A 21524-nucleotide genomic window follows, 5' to 3' on the forward strand; every position below is an offset into this window, starting at 1 on the left:
ACGAATGAGCAAAAAGTGTTTTCTGGAGATGGAATCTACTCCTGGTGAAGATGGTTGAAATGACAACAAAGGATTTAGAATTTACATCAACTCGTTGATAAAGCAGGAGCAGGGCTTGAGAGGATGGACTCCAGTTTTGAAAAAAAAAAAGTTCAATTGTGGGTAGAATGCTATGAAACGGCATCACATCATCCATGAAAGGAAGATTTGATCAGTCAGACAAAATGTACTGCTGTCTTAAGAAATCACTGCAGCCACCCCAACCTTTAGCAACTACCACCCTGGTCAGTCAGCAGCCACTGATATTGAAGCAAGACCCTCCCCCAGCAAAAAGATTACAACTCGATGAAAGCTCAGATGGTGGTTAGAATTTTTTTGGTAATAAAGTATTTTTTAATTAAGGTGTGGACATTGTGTTTTATAAACATAATGCTACGGGATACTTAATAGACTACAGGACAGTATAACCATAACTTTTATACTGCACTGGGAAACCAAAAAATTCATTTGACTTACTTTATTGCACCATTCACTTTATTTTGGTGAATCTCAGTATCTTTGAGATATACCTGTAATACATACAGTTTAGCCAAAAACAGTAGTAATATTGAGAGATATTAAAGAGGTAAGGAGGGGTAGTTGGGAGCTGTAAGTGGAAGAGCCAAAAGATGATGCTATCAATTGATAAATCAAGAAATGCTGATATGAAGTATTATTACCACATATCTGAGTAACCACCAAAAGACAGTTAAACAGGTTCCCTCTTGGGAGTGGTTGAAGGGGATGTGTGGGGAAGGACAGTACCAGGAACTGCTACTTTTTATTTTAAATTCCTTGAAACTATTTTTAAATTAAACATATTTCTTTATTTTTAAAAACAGTATTTAAAATAACTTTTTAAAATACTAATTCAAAGGGATACATGCACCCGGCATTTATAGCAGCATTACCTACAATAGCGAAATTATGGAACGAGCCCAAGTGTCCATCGACTGACAAATGGATAAAGAAGATGGTGTATATACACACAATGGAATATTACTCAGCCACATAAAGAATGAAATCCTTGCCATGTGCAATGACACAGATGGACCTGGAGAGTATAATGCTAAGCGAAATAAGTCAGAGAAAGACAAATACCATATGATTTCACTCATATGTGAAATTTAGGAACCATAACAAATGAGCAAAGGAAAAAGAGAGGCAAACCAAAAAACAGACTCTGAACTACCTAGAACAAACTGATGACAAGGTGGGAGGTAGATGGGGCGATGGGGGAAATGGGATGGGGATTAAGGAGTGCACCTGCTGTGATGAGCACCAGGTGTTGTATGGAAGTGATGAGTCCCTAAATTCTACACCTGTAACTAATATTGTACTGTATGTTAACTAGCTGGAATTTAAAAACTTGGAAAAGAAAAATGTTAACTTTAAAAAGAAAAAAAGGAAATGAATGCAATTGTGAGTATAAGTAACATTTGGCAATTAGAGAACTAAAAAAACTAAGAACTACACATTGATGATAACCAGTACCTTACGAATGGATGACACTGCCCCAGGGGAGCCTGCAGTGACTCGAGAACCTACATCAAATCCTCACAAGGTAGAAGTAGTGCAGTGTCGTGGAAGGATGGGAAAGAAGCGTTTCAAGGAAGGAGTGTCAGCCTGTCGAATGCCACACTAGCAAGAGGTCAGGAGTGACGAGGACTGAAAAGCTTCCATTCCAAGGCATGGCAGCACGGAGGTCCGGGATTTCTGGTCAGTGGCTAAGTCCGCCATATGCTACATCACATATGCTGCTATATGAGATCATGTGCCCCGAACGTACGAACACTGGCATCTTGGACTGTCTGGCTACTGAAGTAACAGGGGAGGATTGTACTTTTCTCATTCACAGAGTTCTAAATTCTCATCCACCCAGCATGCGACTCTCCTCCAAAAAAAAAAAAAAAGAGACGGTATTAATGGCAGGCCCCAAGTTACAAACCTAGGTCTCTGTTCTGCAAGTGGGAGGGGTTCCCAAGGGAAGGGCCAGGCTGTCTACTATTTGAGAAAGGACTGCATCTTCATAAGTAGACACTCAATTTTTCTTTTAACCATAAGTCACCAGAACACAGGCTTTCTTAGGGTATGAGGGCGAAGACATCTGTGTATTTGTTTCACCCTAAACTTGTCAGTTTCCTGAGAGACAGTCCTGGCTCTCACACCACTGGGAAAACAATTTGGGTATTTCCATTCAAATCTCCCAAGAATTGCTGCTTGGCAAATAATCTCTCCATTTCTTCGCCTCCCTTCAGGCATTCTGGAACGTTTTTCAAGGGTCATTAGAAAGTCCCTAACTCTCATCCAGGAGACTTCCCCTTTGGCCCCAAGAGACCTTGGGTTGTGGTTACCAGTCTAGGTGCCTCACTGGCAGGTTGGACCAAACAGATTTCTCCTAGTGCAGGGAGATGCTCAGGGAAGTGGGAAAAAGAGAGAGTTGCAACTTCTTAGCCATCTAAAACTGCTGGGAATGTTCATTTTGTCCTCTGTCCCCAGGCCGGGTTTTCCTTGGGATCCAGTAACTTTCTGGTTCTGGAGGCTTCTCCCTGAAAAGCTGCTCCAGTACACTCTAGCTCTATCTCTTTTCTCTTAGTTCTAAGCAGCAGGGGTTCTTGCATCTTAAGTATAATTATCCCAATTATTCAACAGTCATTAACTATCACTAAATAATAAATTCCTGCTGCTGACCCTGGAACAACGCAATAGCCCATGTGAGAAGCAGCTTCATTAGCAGTTGGTACTTGAATTTGGAGCTCGTATTTGAAACCTACAGTTTGGCAGCTTATTTCCATGTCTCCTGAACAGCATCACCCAAGCCTCTCCTACATCACCAGCGGCCCTGGACGGTGGCTGCGTAGTTCTTGAAGCACTCCAAGGAATCCCGAAGAGACTTTTATTTATAACGTATAATCATATATCGGATCGGATCATTCCAAACATACCTTCTGTATTTGGTATACAAGCTCCACTGACTTCACATGGTAAGATATGCATAGTATTTTCAAATTAAGGAGGTAAAAGCAGGCCCATTAATTACAACCTAAAACACTCTGGCACATGCTCGAGTGAAACTTAATCTATTCTTCCAGGTGAGCTTGGGAATCATTTCTCTATATTTGTAAATGAAACATAATGAGATTTTTTATGGTCTCATTAAAATGTGGGTGCACAGAAAAACATACGAAGGATTAAATACTCAGAAGCAGAGTTCAAAACTCTTGAGTCTAAAAGAACAGTAAGTTCTTAACATAAAGCCATCCCATAGTTTTGCATAATCAGTAGAGCAGATTGAGATTATTCTGTTCTCATTTTTACAATTTCTTACATGATTGTACCATTTTCTTAGTGTCCAAGCATTAGGTTTTGGCTGAAAATTAAAAGCACAAAAGTCATCCAAATGAGATAATAGATGACTTTTAAGGGTGATGAGTCTCTTGATAACCAAATCTGACTGGGGGTGCTAACAGGAAAGGCAAAGTGATTAAGATAACCAGTGGGAAAAAGTGAGTGAGATAACTCAGAAGGAAGTGGGGGAAAGAGCTCTGTGCTGATCGTTGGCATGCGGCTGCTTGGGTTATGTCAGACTCAGAAACCCATTATCATCCAGCAGGTTGATTTTCTTTCTTTTTTTTTTTTTTAAAGATTTTTAATAGATTTATTAGAGAGCGAGCACAAGTGTGCACACACAAGTGGGGGGAAAGGCAGAGGGGGACAGACAGAAAATTCCAAGCAGACTCCTCACAGAGTGCAGAGGCCAACAGGGGGCTTGATCTCATGACCCTGAGATCATGACCTGAGCCGAAAACCAAAACTTGGACGCTCAACTGACTGAACCACCCAGGTGCCCCTTAAAGATTTTAAGTAATCTCTACATTCAACATGGAGCTTGAACCTATAATCCCAAGATCAGAGTCACATGCTCCACTGACTGAGTCAGTTGGGCACCCTGGTTTTTTGTTTTCTTAACTATGATTTTGAACCCTATTTTTTTTTTCTTTTCAAAGATTTATTTATTCATTCATGACAGAGAGAGAGGCAGAGACATTGGCAGAGGGGGAAGCAGGCTCCCTGCAGGGAGCCCCATGCAGAACTCAATCCCAGGACCCTGGGATCACGCTCTGAGCCAAAGGCAGACACTCAACCACTGAGCCACCCAGACGTCCTGAACCCTATTTTCACATAGGACATGTTCAAGGCCTTCTTGTCACTTCCTGTAGATGAAAAATAATAGGTCATGGCCTTTCTGAGAAAGAAGTTACTGGCTTAGAGTCTGGTTGGATTACGAGTTGTATGGGTTATCTGGGGCAGAGTTTATGAGAACTGTACTTTTTCTGGGGTTCTTCCTTGACACACAGTTCCTGGATGCCTTCTTGAATTGCTTTCCATTATAGGTTTTCTTAAAGTCCAATAATAATAAAACAATTTGAATGGATACTGTGGCCTCCAATTTTTTTTTTCCTAAGAAGATTACACATCTCTAGAGTACAAAATGACTAAAGGCCTGTTTATATTTGGCCACCTACAATATGAGTTCACCTATACCTACTAGGCCATTTAGAAAATACTGTTGCCCTGACATATTTTTCTCTCTTCATATTTCATAATTAGAAACAGATTACGATAATTAAAAGCAGACATGCAATATGGGTAGCTAGGAAGAGTTTGGAAATACTGCAGCAGCTACTTAGCTTACAAAATAGATAATTTTGGGGGTGCCTGGGTGGCTCAGTGGTTGAGTGTCTGCCTTTGGCTTGGGTTAGGATCCCGGGGTCCTAGGATTGAGTCCCACATCAGACTCCCTGTGGGAAGCCTGCTTCTCCCTCTGCCTATGTCTCTGCCTCTCTTTGTGTTTCTCATGAATAAATAAATAACATCTTTAAAAAAAAAGTCAGACATTAAAAGGTATTTGCAAAGATGTAAAATATGCCACTTTTTTGGAAAATAATTATTTTAATAAAAGTTTATGTTTAAATCCAATGGGTTTACTGCCATTTTAACATAAACTGTTAAAATTTTAACTTGAAAAAAAATTAAAAATAAAATTTTCTTTGAGTTTTTTTTTTAATTTTTATTTATTTATGATAGTCACAGAGAGAGAGAGAGAGGCGCAGAGACACAGGGAGAGGGAGAAGCAGGCTCCATGCACCGGGAGCCCGACGTGGGACTCGATCCCGGGTCTCCAGGATCGCGCCCTGGGTCAAAGGCAGGCGCTAAACCGCTGCGCCACCCAGGGATCCCTTTACTCGAGTTTTAAGTAGGGTAAATACAGAATGTTATACATAAACAAAATCCCTTTGGCATCCTCAATAATTTTTTTAAAAATTTTATTTATTCATAAGAGACACACAGAGAGAGGCAGAGACACAGGCAGAGGGAGAAGCAGGCTCCATGTAGGGAGCCTGATGAGGAACTCGATCCTGGGACCCCATGATTACACCCTGGGCCAAAGGGAGGCTCCCAACCGCTGAGCCACACAGGCCTCTGGGCATCTTCAGTAATTTTTTTTAAAAGATTTTATTTATTTATTCATGAGAGAGACAGACAGAGGGAGGCAGAGACACAGGCAGAGGGAGAAGCAGGCTCTATGCAGGGAGCCTGGTGTGGGACTCGATCCCGGGTCTCCAGGATCAGGCCCTGGGCTGAAGGCGGCGCTAAGCCACTGAGCCACCCGGGCTGCCCTATCTTCAATAATTTTAAGAGCAAAGTGGTCTTGAGACCAAAAAGTTTGAGAACTACTAATCTAGAGAAGCAATGCAGTGTCAGAGGACAGCTGTCTTTAGGAAGCAAGCCTCAGGAAAAGCAGTTTGTAGAGTAGGATATGCAAATAGAATGCAGATTGCCAAACAGCCAGTCAGCTTCTCTGCTGATAACTAAAGACAGTCTTAAAATATGAACAGAAACCACAGGCAACAAATGACAAACAGCAGAGTATAGGGATGGCTATTAGGACAAAGACTGGTTTCAAGACCAGTGCCTGTTATACCTGAATTTTATCTTTTGAACTCAAGTTGAGTAACACAGTTGGAAGGAAGAAAAGTGACCAAGGTTTATGAGGCTGTGTCTTACAGACCATATTCTCAGAGCTTAAAACAATGACTAGCACACAGAAAGAGCTCAGCATTTGCTAAATGAAAAATGAGTGACTAGATAAATGAAGTTATGAAGTTGAATAAGTTGGAAGCAAAATGACTATATTAAGAAAGGCTTCTAACAGGGGGATTTGTTCTAGTATCAATTTTCAAGAGTTGAAGAAATGAGAGTAGCAGAGTGGTTATCACTATCCCAAGAACCCTCCCTCCCATCTCTCAACCCTCTTCATTTTCCTTTTAGAGTCTGATTGGGGATGTTATTAGCGACCACTTCACCTCAAGCATCTTAACATCCTAAACACCGTATGACCTAAATAGAACTCTTAATTCTAATCCCTCACTCCCTCATAGAAACATGCTTCTCCTGCACACTCCAGCTTAATATTGTTCTTGAAGCCCCTCATGGCTTCCATTTATGTCCTGTCCTTCTATTTGCAAAGTGCATAATTTATTCACTCCTTTCTTTTTTCTTTTTAAGATTTTATTTATTTGTGAGAGACACAGAGAGAGAGGCAGAGACACAGGCAGGGGGAGAAACAGGCTCCATGCAGGGAGCCCAATGAGGGACTCGATCCAGGGTCTCCAGGATCAGGCCCTGGACTGAAGGAGGCACTAAACCGCTGAGCCACTCAGGCTGCCTCCACTCCTTTCCATCCCTACTCTATCACCTTAGTCCAAACCACTCGGATTAATCTTAATAGACCCTAGCTCATCTCCCTGTGACCTACCCCTGTGGTGTCTGATGCACCCCCCTCCAATGTATTCTCCCCCTAGGAACCAGAGTGGTTTCTTAAAAATGCCAAGGAGACTATGCCATTCTCCTTTTAAAATTCCACAAAAGTTTCCCACTGTGCCTAGAATAAAATTCAAACTCCTTCTCCTCTACAAAACCTTCTCCATTTGGACTCTCTTATCCCTGACTGACTCCATCCCATTCCACAACCCTCATATGCTCCAGCCATCCTGGCCTCTTCCCTCTTCAGTTGTAAATTCCTTCCTAAATTTGTTTCAGCCTGACTGCCCAGCACTCTCTGGAATACTCTACTAAAGAAGCTTTACTGTCTTTTTTCCCCCCATTTAGTTCTCCGTGTCATCTTCTACATTTTCAGAGGCCTCTCATGATCATAACAGCTAAACGAGGCACCCCTTTCTATTAAATGCTTACTGCATCACTCTGGTTCCTTCCTTAATAGCACTCAGGACTGAAATTACTTTGCTTCTGTTTCCTTGCTCCAGGAGAGCAGGACCTTGTTTATCTTGTTTCAATACTGTACCCTTTACGAGCTTTGCACAGTGGCAGTATCGTAGCCAATGAGGTTTATCCGAGGCGCAATTATTGCTAACTGTAACCTTTACGCTTAGAAAAGTAAGAATAGTACCTGACCCACAGGAGACATTTAATAATCAATATTAAATAACAAGTGAGTTATATACATCGCTGTTAAACTCTAATTTTTTTCCTGGAAAATGATCTCAGAGGTAAAGCAAGGTGTTCATCACACATATATAAATGTGACAGAATCTTAGAGTCGACTGAGTCCTAGCCTTTCTGAAGCAAATTAATAGGCTACATACAGAGCTATCCTCTGTATCAGATCTTACAAATGATGTTGATTTTTGTGCTTCATAGGGACTCCATTTCAATTCTGCATTTCTTGAAATGACTAACATATATTAACAATATTATTTTGAAGTACATATCCTTTTTCAACAGTACTTAAAGGTTTATAAATATACCAAAATGCTCTAAGAAACTCAGCCAGTAAGATTTTTCTGGCACAGAGACTATCTCAAATATTTCTTCAATGAATGAGGTTTTAATGTTTTTCTAACTGTGCAATAATGCCAAAGAAATAGTCTTCTCTGGCTTCAAATAAAGCAATACCTTTAGAGCGTCAAAAATAAAACTCTTACAAGAAAACAAAAGAGTACATGGAAGCTTTTATTAGTGAAACAAGTCAATTTATTTTATTTCCAACAAGGCCTTTTCCTCTAGAAATGAGACAAACTACTTTATATTACTTTACAACAACATAACTTAGTTTTTTGATGTTTTCAGAAAAGGAACAATTTCTCTGGGAATTAGGAAAGTAAATATTTTGGGAAGAACAACTACAGTAAGTTACTTTTCAATTAACAAGGCCTGTCTACCAGGCATGTAACTCCAGAATTGTTCCTCTTAACAAATCTGTCAAGTACCAGCCAAACCTATCTTTGGAAACTGAGGCAGGAAAGATTTCTACTTAAATAGGAAACAAGCAATCTAACATACCAATCACATGTCACCTTAACAAGGCAATTTACATAATTAGGTATAAATTATTATCTTTATGTTGATTAAGGTCCTAGCAAAGACTCAACCAGTCTGTTATGTCAAGTTCAAACTGCACTCATCTGGCTATAAAGGTAAACATCACAATGGAATTGGGCCTGTTTGACTCAGGGGGAAACTCTCTTCAATATTGCACATTTTCTTTCATTAAAAACAAGGATTATTAAGTCAAGGCCATCTTAGTTCGGAATCTCTCCATTTTTGTTGGAAGAAGACTCACCATCTCTTTACTAAGTTCTAACTCAACTTCTATTTCCTGGGCAGCCTCAGGGTGCTTTTCACAGTAATCAACAATAAATTTGTAATGTTCCAACGATGTTGCCAAATTTTCTAGTTCTTTCTTGGGATCTGCAGTGATGATTTTGCCATAGAGACGGGCAACTCGAAACTTAGCTAACATGGCAGGACGAAGAACATCTTCCCCTATATGCTCAGGAAATACTTTATTCGGGTCTCTCAGGGAGTCTAAGAAGAGCTGGTAGTACTTCAATGCTGACTTATTGAGATTATTTATTTTTTTTACAATGTGTGAATCAGGGTCTCTCAGCTTGTCAGCAATGGCAACCTTCAAATCCATCATATCATAGTAAGCATGTGCAATCTCAAACTGAATCTGTCTGTTGACCAACAGGTAATACTGTGGATTCAGGTCCACAATGAGGGGCTCTAGCATGGCTATTCTACGTTTATGCATCTTGCACCGTCTCTCCATATCAGTTTCAAAGAATGCAAGCACCTTAAACAGAGCACTGTGGTCTTGGACAACTTCAATATGGTCAGTGACATAACCATCAATCTGAAAGAACTCTTTTGCCTCAAAGACATAGTGTTGACCCAGTAAGAAAAGTTCTCTGGCTTCTTCAAAATCTAAAGGTCTCAGATAGCTCACTTTCTCCTCCACCGCAGAGATGGCATCACACAGCTCACCGGTTCCAAACTGTACAGCTTTTTTCCTCACACTTTCCTCCTCATCTAGTTCTTTTTTCCGTAAAGCTCTCAGCTCAGATTGTTTATCAAGATCAAGCTCTCCTATGTTGTCCTGAAAGAAAAAAAAAAAAAATTACGGTGAGGTAAGACACTGGTCTCCTGCTGTCAAATAATATTATGGCAAACTTAAGAGGAAAGAAAATAAAGCCCTCTTTCTTAGCTGGGTTTATGGAGGTATTACAATCTTACACATCTTTTAAAACTCCTTTCTTCTAATTATATTTCAAGTGTATTAAGTATGTAAGAAATAGGAAAAGGTATTTACATCAAATAAGCTGCTTATATATGACTTTCCTCTTTGGGAAACAAACACTCATTTATAGTTTCTCCTTTAGGCAAGATAAATGCAAATGAAAGAACTTTAGAGACTGAGAAATATTATACACATGTAATACATTAATAGTATTTTAACATTAGAGTAAGACTGTATTCTACATCCTAAGAATATTGCACAGAGATGCCATTAAGATGAATGATATGTTTATGCTAGAAGTTACTGAGTGAAATAGAACTGTCCTAGGTCTCAAAGACACTAAGGTGAAGACATAATTAAATCTACCATCATAAAGTTATCTCTCAGGGCCAAAAAAAAAAAAAAAAAGGTAAAATGGGGCACCTGAGTTTTAAACTGCTTTGCTGAGTATGGGGTACGAGTTCTTTGTGTGGTGCCTGGATGCAGCTCACCACGGCCACACCCTCCCTTGAGGAGCTGGACTCCTTCAAGTATAGCAACCTGCGGAACTTGGCCAAGAGTCTGGGCCTCCGGGCTAACCTGAGGGCAGACAAGTTGTTAAAAGCCTTGAAAGCCTACCTTAAAGATGAAGCAAAAAAAGAAAATGAGAGTCAGAATGGAAGTCAAACTTCTGCATTCTCTTGGGATGAGACTGAGATGCATATCAGCAGCCAGGAACAAACTAAGAGGGAGCCAGTTGGCCACATCACCAAAACAAAGAGACTCCCAGGAGGAACATTCAGAGATAAAATGAAATGATCACACTGAATTCCAGAATCAAGAGAAGCAGGAAAACCAGGATCTCAGAACTGTTGGAGAAGTTCCTTCACCACCAGATGAAAGCCAAGGAGAGGAGAATGCAGTTTCCACAGGAAAAAGTAGAATAAATGGTAATGAAGATTCAAAGGTACCTGCAGAAAGAAAGAAGCCTCTCTACGCAGATAGGTTTTCCAAACCTGGGACCTATAAATGCTACTTTAAGAAGCTTCATGAGGCTCGTTTTAAGGAAATGGAGTCCACTGATCAATATATTGAGAGGAAAAAGAAACATTTTGAAGAACGCAACTCATTTAATGAACCGAAGAAGCAGCCAGTCACCAAAGAAGTGGTGGGGACTCCAGTTCCTCTCCGGGGAAGGCTCCCTGAGGCTCGAACTCCCTCTGGCCAGCGCCGCTCGCAGGGTCAGCCCCTAGGCCCTGCAGGCCAGAGCACCTTGTGTGGTAAGGGGTCCGCCAAGCGGTCCATTCTATCGGCTACTAAAATGAATGTCAGGTTTTCAGCTGCTACCAGAGATAATGAACTTAAGTGTTCACTGACCAAGACTCCAGCCAGAAAGTCTCCACATGTGACCGCACGTGGGAGTACTCTAAAAGGCCAGGCTGTGCTTGGACATGCAAGTTAAAGACCGCGAAGGGGAATTCTGCTTCTGTTGTTAACCCATTTAAGTCGACAACTGAGGCAACACAGACTCCAGTGTCCGACAAGAAATCTGTGTTTGATCTCAAAACAAGTCTGTCTCGTCCCCTCAACTATGAGCCACACAAAGGCAAACTGAAACCATGGGGTCAACCTAAAGAAAATAATTCTCTCAAGCAACATGTCAACAGAGTTAGCTTTCACAAGAAAACTTATAAACAACCTCCTCTCCAGACTCGGGAGGAACAACAGAAGCAACATGAACAAAGACGAAAGGAGAAGAAAGCAAAGGTTTTGGGAGCTCGAAGAGGCCTTATTATGGCTGAAGATTAATTTTTTAGCATCCTGTGAATATTACTTCATTCTGAATCCTTTCTTTAATGTAAATATTTTTCTATCTTCCTCACTTGAATCAAGACTTCTTTCTGCTGTTTGTTGTTCACTATCTATGTAGTGTCGGTGGGTTCTTCACATGCTGTGTCTCTGAAAAGACCTTATTAACCTTAAAACTCACAAATTCTTTGAATTTTGTTTTTACCTAAGTGTCCGTACAATTCAGTTTTCTGAGACTCATCCTATATATAATCTTGACCTAGATTTTTAATGTCAAGTTTCCTCTGCTGACAACTGGAATCCTCTTCTAGACAGAAGCATTTACCTGATGGTAGGTAATTCTACAAGCTTTAGTAGAACTTGGACCAATAAAAAGCTGAGAAAGCCACCTCTTCCTCCTCTAGAGAACCACGTAGTCTCACTGAAATGGAGAGCCATACACGTCAGTAATGGCATCTTCTACCTATGTGAAGTGTTTTATTACCTACGCAGGTCTGTTCAGATCACTTGATGTAATTGCCATCTATCACTCAATATATTCTTAAAAACTCCATAGCTCATTCTAGCCTTACTTATTTAAAAATATCCAGGCCTATATTGAAATCTGAGGATTGCTGCTTCAAGGATCAGTACATTCTGTCAGTTATATCTTACTCGTTTTATGGGAAAGACTAGAGTTGGTTAGCATCATAGCCATGTTTGTTGCCCCTAAGTGGAGCTTCTGAGCTTTGTACTGATTAAGATTTTCATAAATGTTTTCTCATGATGGTAGATTCTTTGCAAATAAATGGACTTCCAGATTGAGTTGAGCAAAAAAAAAAAAAAGTTAAATGACTTAAAAAAAACTGACTAAGCCTACTCTTGGTTTCAGCTAAGGTCATGATCTCATGACTCCTGGATCAAGCCCTGTGGCAGGGTCTTCCCTCAGCAGGAAGTCTGCCTGAGCTGCTCTCCCTCCCTCCCTCACTGCCCCTGCTACTCACCAAGCTCTCTCACACAAAGAAATAAGTAAATCTAAACAACAAAAAAAGACTAAGCTCACCTTCTTCTTCCTGGCCAATAAAACTGAACATCAGATCCCTCTGAGCTTCACTCCCAAGCCTTTTCTTCCTATCAGAAAACACTATCTCTAGATCTGCACTGTTCAAAACAGTAGCCTCTGAACACATGTGGATGACTCCCAGGAGCTGGAAATGTGGCAAGTTCAAACAGATGTGGGCTGTGTGTACAACATACACACCCAATTTCTTTCTTTTTTTTTTTTTTTAAGATTTTATTTACTTATTCATGAGAGACACACAGAGAGAGAGGGAGGCAGAGACACAGGCAGAGGGAAAAGCAGGCTCCATCCAGGGAGCCCGATGGTGGGACTCGATCCCAGGTCTCCAGGATCATGCCCTGGGCCAGAAGGCAGCACTAAACTGCTGAACCACCTGGGCTGCCCACACACCCAATTTCTAAGACTTAATACAAAAATAATTTTAAATATCTTTAATTAATATTGATGACCTATAGAAATGACAATTTTTTAAAAATATGTTATTTATTTATTCATAGAGACAGAGAGAGAGGCAGACAGAGAAGCAGGCATCATACAGAGAGCCTGACGTGGGATTTGATCCAGGGCCTCCAGGATTATGCCCTGGGCCGCAGGCGGCGCTAAGCCACTGCACCACTGGGGCTGCCCTAGAAATGACAATTTTTTTGGGTTTTAAAAAGTATAAAGTTAATTCACCTTTTTTCCTTTTCTAATGTGGCCATTAGAAAACTGAAAATTACATACATGGCTGGTATTCTATTTCTACTGGACAGTGCTGCCCAACAGGAGACTCTGTTCATACCCATAGCTCTAACTGTCATCCGCAGGAGGATGACTCACAAACATACAGCTCTAGCCCATACCTCTTTTCAAGCTTCAGACCCCTAGGTACAGGATAACCTCTCCTCCAAGGACACGCAAAAGCTCTTCATCTACAGGATGTCCACAGTGGAACTCGTATTCTTCTTCACTGTTTCTTATTCTAGAACTGTTTTAGTGAAGAAGCCTCCATCAATCTGGACCACCTAGGAATCATCCTTGAGACATCCCTCTCCTCACCCCTTTATCCTGCACGTTCAATCTATCACCAAGTCCTTTGCATTTTGCTTCCTGAATACCTCTGGAATCCATGCTTTCCTCTTCCATCTCTTCTGCTACCACCCTAGACCAAGCTCTCTACACATCTGACCTGGACCATTCCCGTGGTCTTCTAGCTAACCTCCCTCCTCTACTATTGCTTCGCCTCAATTCTTTCTTCATTCTGCTACCTAGATGCTCCAAGCCTTCCAAATTCTTCGAAGGCCCTGCCTGCTCCAGCCCTTTCCTAACTCTCACATCACAGGCTCTCCCATTGTGCTCCTACCTCACAGGCCTTCGTTTTGTTCCATTTAACACCACGCTCCCTGTGCCCCAGAACATGCTGTTGCAGCTCGCTGGAATGCTGAACCTTCTTTTCTCCAGTCTAGCTAATTCCTGCCCACCCCCCAGAGCTTCTTCAGTTACTTCCTCCAAATGTCCTCCATCACGTGTCTCTCCTTTGTGGAACTTATCAAAGCTGCACTTTCACGTGAGGTAAAAACCCAAGTCTATTCTTTTTTCTCACAAGACAACAACTAGCATAGAGCTGGCATAAATAAATCTGTGTAGGTGTTAAGCTTAAATTGAAAAAGGCTTTTCAGGTAAACAGATGATCAAAGGATGAAGTTAAAATAACAAAGTCAGATTAAGAAAAATCTGAGTAATTTAACGGCAGGCAACTATTTAAAGTAGTTTAATCAGGTGCCCAGTCTGGAAAACATCAACTAAATGAAGGGTATGAATTAAATGGCAGTGTATTTTGCTTGGCACAATTACTTCAAATGCAAGCCCTAGTCTCCAAAATCTTCCTTCTTTACTTGCTTCCCAGCTCCTTGCTTATTTACATGCTTTCTAGGCTGCTTTCTGAGCAGAAGAAAGCTGACAGCTTTTCCTGGCTCTGGCTTCTCTAGACGTAAAACTCCCCCATTCTCCCTTACTTACTTTCTTTTTCAGATGCCTCATCTTTACCATCTACTTTTAAAATGCTCTCACCCTTACACAACATACGCCTCCAGGATTTTGCGGTTTGTCTGTTTGGTTTTATTCTGTTTAGTAGTTTCATAAGTTCTGTATTATTACCAGTAAAAATTATTGTATTTTAATGCATGCATTAAAAAAAAAAAATTCTTCCAGGAAAGTCTTCCATGCATCTACACTCAGTATTGCATCCAAATTATTTACTTTCCTCCTTAGTGGTTAGAAACTAGGATTCAGTATGGATTAGTAATGATGATGATGATGACCATTAACATTTATTAAGGACTTAGTATGTCTAGGACACTTTTCTGAGCCCTTTGCATATGTATTAATTCTGATAACATCACTAGGTAAGTACTATTATCATCTCCATCTCCTTTTCTTGTTTTTTAAGATTTTATTTATTTGACACAGAGAGAATGAGAGCACAAGCAGGGGAGTGGCAGGCAGAGGGAGAGGGAGAAGCAGGCTTCCCGCTAAGTGGGGAGCCCGATGTGGGGCTCCATCCCAGAACCCTGGGATCATGACCTGAGCTAAAGGCAGAGACTTAACTGATTGAGCCACCCAGGCACCCCATCTCCACCTCTTTTGTGAGAAAATTGAGACAAAGAGAGATTAAGTACATTGCCACAAACATACAGCTATAAACTGGCAGGGCTATTTCCAGATATATATATTTTATAAAATAAATATAAATTATATACTGTATAAATGATATAAAGGTTAGATTGCTTATAGTATAAAAAGAGGTGAAGGGAAAAGCTAAGAATGTGAATAGAGACAATACAAAGCAAAAATCTATGTGATTTAGGAAGAGCAAGGAAAGTTCTATGGAGTTTAAAGGAGGGAAATGATACCAGTAAGCAATGAAGAATTCATTACACACTGAACAATTAATATATTAAGAACTTACTGTGCCTGGAGATAGTGATATAATATGAATATGATGCAGCCTCCGCCTCTCAAGGAATTTATATTTTATTCAAAGTAAAGTCTTTAAGGAAGAAGTGACATTTGAGACAAACCTTAAATAAACTGGACTCTAAAAAGTAAAGATGGGAGAGCAAGAAATATTTGAGAGCATTCTGCATGCTTTGCATAATAAACAGGCAGTGAGCCCAATGGGCATAGTTCCCATTTTAAGCTTTTACTTACATTCTGCTTATTTAACAAAGAAAAGGCAACTTTTGACAACATTACCTGCATGGAAAGCTGGGCATTCTGTAGGAGAGTCAAACAATATTTGATCCAGCATCTTGCTATTTCTCCTTTTCTTTGATGATAAAGCTCTGGAACATCACCTTCAGCTTCAGTAGCTAAAATCACACGACATAATTTGTCCAGGTTAATGGTCACAATCGTAATTTTCATTGTGTATTACATTCTTTTTATATTACTTTTTCCTGAACTTAAAAGTAAAGATTCTCAGGGCACCTGGGTGTCTCAGTCGGTTGAGTGTCTGCTTTTGGCTCAGGTCATGATCCCAGGATGGATCCCAGGTCCTGGGATGGAGCCCCGCGGCAGGCTTCCTGCTCAGTGGGGAGTCTGCTTCTCCCTCTCCCTCTGCCCCATCCTCCATTCATGCTCTATCTCTCTCAAATAAATAAATAAAATCTTAAAAAAATAAAAGTAAGGATTCTCACTGAAGCAGTGGGGGGAAAAAACCCATCCCAAATTCCTACCACCCAGAGGCACTCACTGCTATTATTTTTGTATATTTCTTTTAGGTTTTTCTGTGTCATCTGTCGGTAAAAATTAAGGCCACAATATAATATATATTCAATTTTGAATATAAGTTTTTCTCTATATATTATACCACTAACACTTTACCAATATCATTATCAACTATTTAACAGTTTTAAGAATAGCATTATATGTAATGAAATAGGTATTCCCTATTTATAAAACCATTCTTCTAATTCTAGGCATGCATTGTTTCCACTTCTATAAGAAACAAGTCTAAACAAAAAGATCTCTGTACATAATTCTGTCTGGATTTTGGGTTATTTCCTTAGGACAGATTCCTAGGAGAATTTACTGGATCAGAGTTTATACCATTTTTTTTTTATATATACCATTAAAAAGAAGATTTTAGTTATTCATTCATGAGAGACACAGAAAGAGGCAGAGACATAGGCAGAGGGAGGAGAAGCAGGCTCTATGCAGGAGCCTGATGCGGAACTCAATCATGGAACTCTGGGATCACGTCCTGAGCCAAAGGCAGATGCCCAACAGTTGAGCCACTCAGGTGTCCCAAGTCTATACTATCTTAAATGTTCTTGATATCTACTGCTGTATTATTTGAAAAAGCACTCTAACCAACAATATATGGGGCTACTCAATGAAAGTATTCTGAAAACATTGGACACTGTCATTTTTTTAAGATTTTATTTATTTATTCATATGAGAGAGAGAGAGAGAGAGAGAGGCAGAGGGAGAAGCAGGCTCCATGCAGGGAGCCTGACATGGGACTCAATCCTGGGTCTCCAGGATCAGGCCTTGGGCCTAAGGCAGTGCTAAACTGCTGAGCCACCCGGGCTGCCCTAACTTTCTATTTTAAAGAGTAAAAATAACTCACTGCTTTAGTTTATACATCTTTGTTAGACTCTATTTATTTACTCATGAGAGACACAGATAGAGAGGCAGAGAGACATGCAGAGGGAAATGCAGGCTCCCACAGGGAGCCAGATGCTGGACTTGATCCCAGGACCCTGGGATCATACCCTGAGCCGAAGGCAGATAGATGCTCAACCACTGAGCCACCAGGTGTCCCTATAAATCTTTTTTGGACAAACGCATTTCAGATTCCAATCAATCTACAATTAATTCAATGTACTGAATAAAGGGAAAAAACAAATATTTAATAATGTACATCTCCTTAACTCTTCATAGTCTCTATTCTTCTGATCCACAATAAAAAATTTGTGACAAAATCTGTAAAATAACTCAAATATAAATATGTTTTTTAACTGACATATAACCTTATATTAGTTTCAGGTATACAACATAATGATTTGATATTTGTACATATTGTGAAATGATCACAATAACTCTAATTAATGTCAACTATTGAACATAGTTACAAAATTTTTTCTTATAAGCACTGTTAAGACCTACTCTTAGCAAAGTTCAAATATGCAACACAGTATTATCAACTACAGCCACCATACTGTAAACTATACATCCCCATGACTTACTTATTTTATAACTAGAAGTTTGTTCATTTTGACTTCCTTTACACCCAGCCACCACTTCTGGTAACTGCCAATCTGTTCTCTGTATCTATGGGTTTGGTTTTCTTGTTTTATTTTTTTAGATTCACATTTAAGTCATACCATACGGTATTTGTCTTTCTTACTTATTTTACTTGGCATAATGCCTTCAATGTCCAATCATGTTACCATAAATGACAAGATTTCTTTTTTTTCCCCTCCAAACCATTGTAATAGCTAAGCTTTTTTTTTCCTTCACGTTCCAATAAATAATTTTATCCCTATTAAGGATGCATGCCTTGGGGCACCTGGCTGGCTCAAACGGTACAGCATACCACTCCTGACCTCAGGGTCATGAGTTAAAGCTCCACACTGGGTGTAGAGCTTACTTAAAAAAGAGAGAGAGAGAGAGAGAGAGATAGGGAGAATGCATTCCTTAGGTATTTAAAGCATCTTATGAAAAACCAATGTTCGTTCGTTCTTTCCTTTCTTTTTCTTAAGATTTATTTATTTATTCATGAGAGACACACAGAGAGAGGCAGAGACATAGGAAGAGGGAGAAGCAGGCTCCTCGCAGGGAGCCCCAATGGGGATTCAATCCCAGGACCCCAGGATCACACCCTGAGCCAAAGGCAGATGCTCAACCGCTGAGCCACCCAGGCATCCCCCAATGTCCATCTTTATGATGTTCACAGACTTGTTCCCAACCTTAGTACTGTGAGTTTGATTTTTTCTGTCCTTATTTCTAAGCCTCTAAGATTGCTGAATCCCCTACCAGGGGAGGTCAGGAGGTGGGGTAGGGAAGGGTTAGATCAGTTGTTGTGCTTAAGCAGTAGAGTATGGAGTTATAAGTTACAGGTGCAGAACCATCATGCTTGGGTTTGAATGCCAGCCCTGTCCCCTACTATCTGTGTGACACTGGGCAAGTTGTTGAACCAGTCTGAGCTTCAGTGTCCCCGTCTGTCAGGTATAGATAATAATAGTAACAGTCTGATAGTGTAGCTATGAGGATTTAATTACAAGATGATGCCCACAAAGACTTAAGACAGGATTTGATATGTCGATGTTCAACACCATTATTAATCAAACTGTATTAATAAAATCCAGTCCAAAAACCTGTGTGAACAAGGTTTAAAGTACCTAGTTTAAGATATGAATTCTCTAATTCATATCTATACATGACCTTAGGAGTTAGTTGAAAGCAGTTTCAACTTGATTGTTTAAACATTTACTTTTGGGACACCTGAGTGGCTCAGTGGTTGAGCATTTGCCTTTGGCTCAGGGCGTGATCCCAGGGTCCTAGGATCGAGTCCTGCATTGGGCTCCCTATGGGGAGCCTGTTTCTCCCTCTGCCTGTGTCTCTGCCTCTCTCTCTCTCTCTGTGCCTCTCATGAATAAATAAATCTTAAAAAAAAAAAAGTAATAAAAAATAATCATTTACTTTTATCACCTTACTCATGCCATGGTGTCTGTTAAGATATAGTGTTGGGGTGCCTGGGTGGCTCAGCTGGTTAAGCGACCAACTCTTGATTTCAGCTTAGGTCATAATCTCAGGGTCATGAGATCAAGCCCTGTGGCTGAGCGTGGAGCCTGCTAAAGATTCTCTTCTCTCTCTCTCCCTCTCACGCGTGTGCACCCACTCTCACTCTCCTTCCCTCACTCTCTCTGAAATAAGTAAAATCTTAAAAAAAGATTCTCTCTCCCCTGCTGCTTCTCCCCTAATTTTGTGCATGTGCACACAGTCTCTGTCTTTCAAAAAAGAAAAGAAATAGTGTCAAACAAGGTGAAAGCACAACTATTAACCAATTTGTCAAAAATTCCAATTTAGTGAAATTCAAATTGAAATGGAATTCTCATGAATTAAAAGGTAGTCTCTAAGTGCAAAGCTTCCCCTAAATAACATTCAGAATGATGGATATAGTTTAATGAAGGACCAATCATTTCATTTTGTACTGCAGGTCCTATGTCCAGTTTTACCAAAATATTTACTATGTTATATCTGTGGAGGGCATTCCTTTTTGCAAGGAAAAATTTATTTTAATATTTTTCCTGATTTGGGGCACCTGTGTGGCTCCATCTGTTAAGCATCTGGCTCCTGATCTCAGCTCGGGTCTTAATTTTGGGCTGTGAGTTCAAGCCCCACACTGGACTGCACAATGGTTGTGGAATATACTTAAAAAAGAAATAAAATTAAAATCTAAACAAATAAATGAATAAATAAATTTCATCATTTAAATTATTTTTGTTTCCACTATTAAAAAAAAAATCCTTTAGGGACGCCTGGCTGGCTTAGCAGTTGAGCATCTGCCTTTGGCTTAGGGCATGATCCCAGAATCCCAGGATCGAGTCCTGCATCAGGCTCCCTGCATGGAGCCTGTCTCTCTCTGCCTATGTCTCTGCTTCTCTCTCTGTGTTTCTCATGAATAAATAAATCAAATCTTAAAAAAAAAATCCTTTGTAACGCAAATTAACATTTTCCATCACCATATTAGATTTAATGTAGTATTACTACTAATCCGTGTAAACTCTCCTCTGTAGTCTACCTTTTTCCATCAGCATGGATGTGCCATCAACACCAAGTACAACAGTCACAGGGTCCAGCTCTACAGGGAGAAAATCAAGTTGCTAGACTTCCAAATAACACGGAAGCATGGCACTTCAAGTCATTGGTGAGTTGGATTATCTCCTTTAGATGAATATTTGTTTCAGCAGAAAAAGGTTTATTATTTTTTTAAGATTTATTTATTTATTTATTTGAGAGAGAGAGAGAGAAAAAGAGACACCGAATGGGGGGAGTGGCAGAGTGCAAGAGGGAGAGAATCTCAAGCAGACTCCCCATTGAATGGGGAGCCCAACATGGCGCTCAATTCCATGACCCTATGATCAGGACCTCAGCCCAAATCAAGAGTCAGTTGTTTAACCAACTGAGCCACCCAAAAAGGCAACCCCCAAAAGGTGGTTTTTATCTCCAAAAGTAAAACTAAGGAGACAATGTACAGTCGATTCTCATTATTCGTGGTAGTTATGTTCCATAAAGTCATCATGAACACTGAATTATTCAAAGGCTGAAACATTACTCCTCAGGATAATACTGAAATAGATTTCCATGAGCTTCTGGTCACATTTTCATTAACTGATGAATATGTATAACTTCATTTTGTGTTTCTGTTTAAAGATCCCTTATGTAATATATATTGTTGGCTTATTAACACTGAACACTTATTAACTTATTAACACTTATAAACACTGAACACTTACTAACACTGATCAATAGCTCTATAACTTGTGCCTGAATGGAGTTTATCTAACACTATAATTTCTCCGTTAGGGACATCAGAGCCTTCATGTGCTAGGAACACTGGACAGTGCTTCAGCACTACAGTTAGGGGCCATTTTAAACAATGAGATTGCCAACAAAAAAACCACAAAAATGTGAAGAATGGAGTGCTAAATAAACAACAAAAAGGACACTTATTTACTATAGGAGAGCTGAAACAAGGAGCAGAGTGTTGTCTTGTTTGACATCAGCTGGGAACGTGCACCTCAGGAAACTCAACTTCTTTCCTACTCTGCACAAATGACCACAGAAGTGCCTCGAGTACTGAGTTTGGGGTTTTAAGTAAATTTTAGCAACAGGTGAATCTGCAAATATGGACTCCAGAAATAATGAGGACTGACTGTATTTTGGAACTTGCACTTAGATATGAAGTCCTTTTTCTTTCTTTTTCAGAAATAGCTGGTGGATCTGGGTACTTGACTTCCTTAAAGTTTGGAAGCAAAAGTTACT

At 40.1% G+C, this 21524-nt stretch overlaps 1 protein-coding gene and 2 pseudogenes across 1 annotated transcript in view; 2 read left to right on the forward strand and 1 right to left on the reverse strand.

Annotated features, from left to right (window-relative positions):
• The first annotated feature begins 7413 nt into the window (after positions 1-7413).
• On the forward strand, positions 7414-7544 carry LOC121488408 (annotated as a pseudogene).
• A 511-nt stretch (positions 7545-8055) lies between these two features.
• LOC121488154 (kinesin family binding protein) overlaps positions 8056-21524 on the reverse strand; it is a 40766-nt gene continuing 27297 nt past the window's right edge. Inside the window, exons 6-7 of the mRNA XM_041750466.1 lie at positions 15726-15841; positions 8056-9502 (exon numbers count right to left, since the gene is read on the reverse strand). Coding sequence (XP_041606400.1) covers positions 8627-9502; positions 15726-15841 — 992 coding nt within the window. The 3' untranslated portion in view covers positions 8056-8626. The remainder of the gene's footprint in view (positions 9503-15725; positions 15842-21524) is intronic.
• LOC121488155 lies at positions 9510-12756 on the forward strand (annotated as a pseudogene).

Source organism: Vulpes lagopus, chromosome 3, assembly GCF_018345385.1.
Source record: "Vulpes lagopus strain Blue_001 chromosome 3, ASM1834538v1, whole genome shotgun sequence".
Classification (NCBI taxonomy): domain Eukaryota; kingdom Metazoa; phylum Chordata; class Mammalia; order Carnivora; family Canidae; genus Vulpes; species Vulpes lagopus.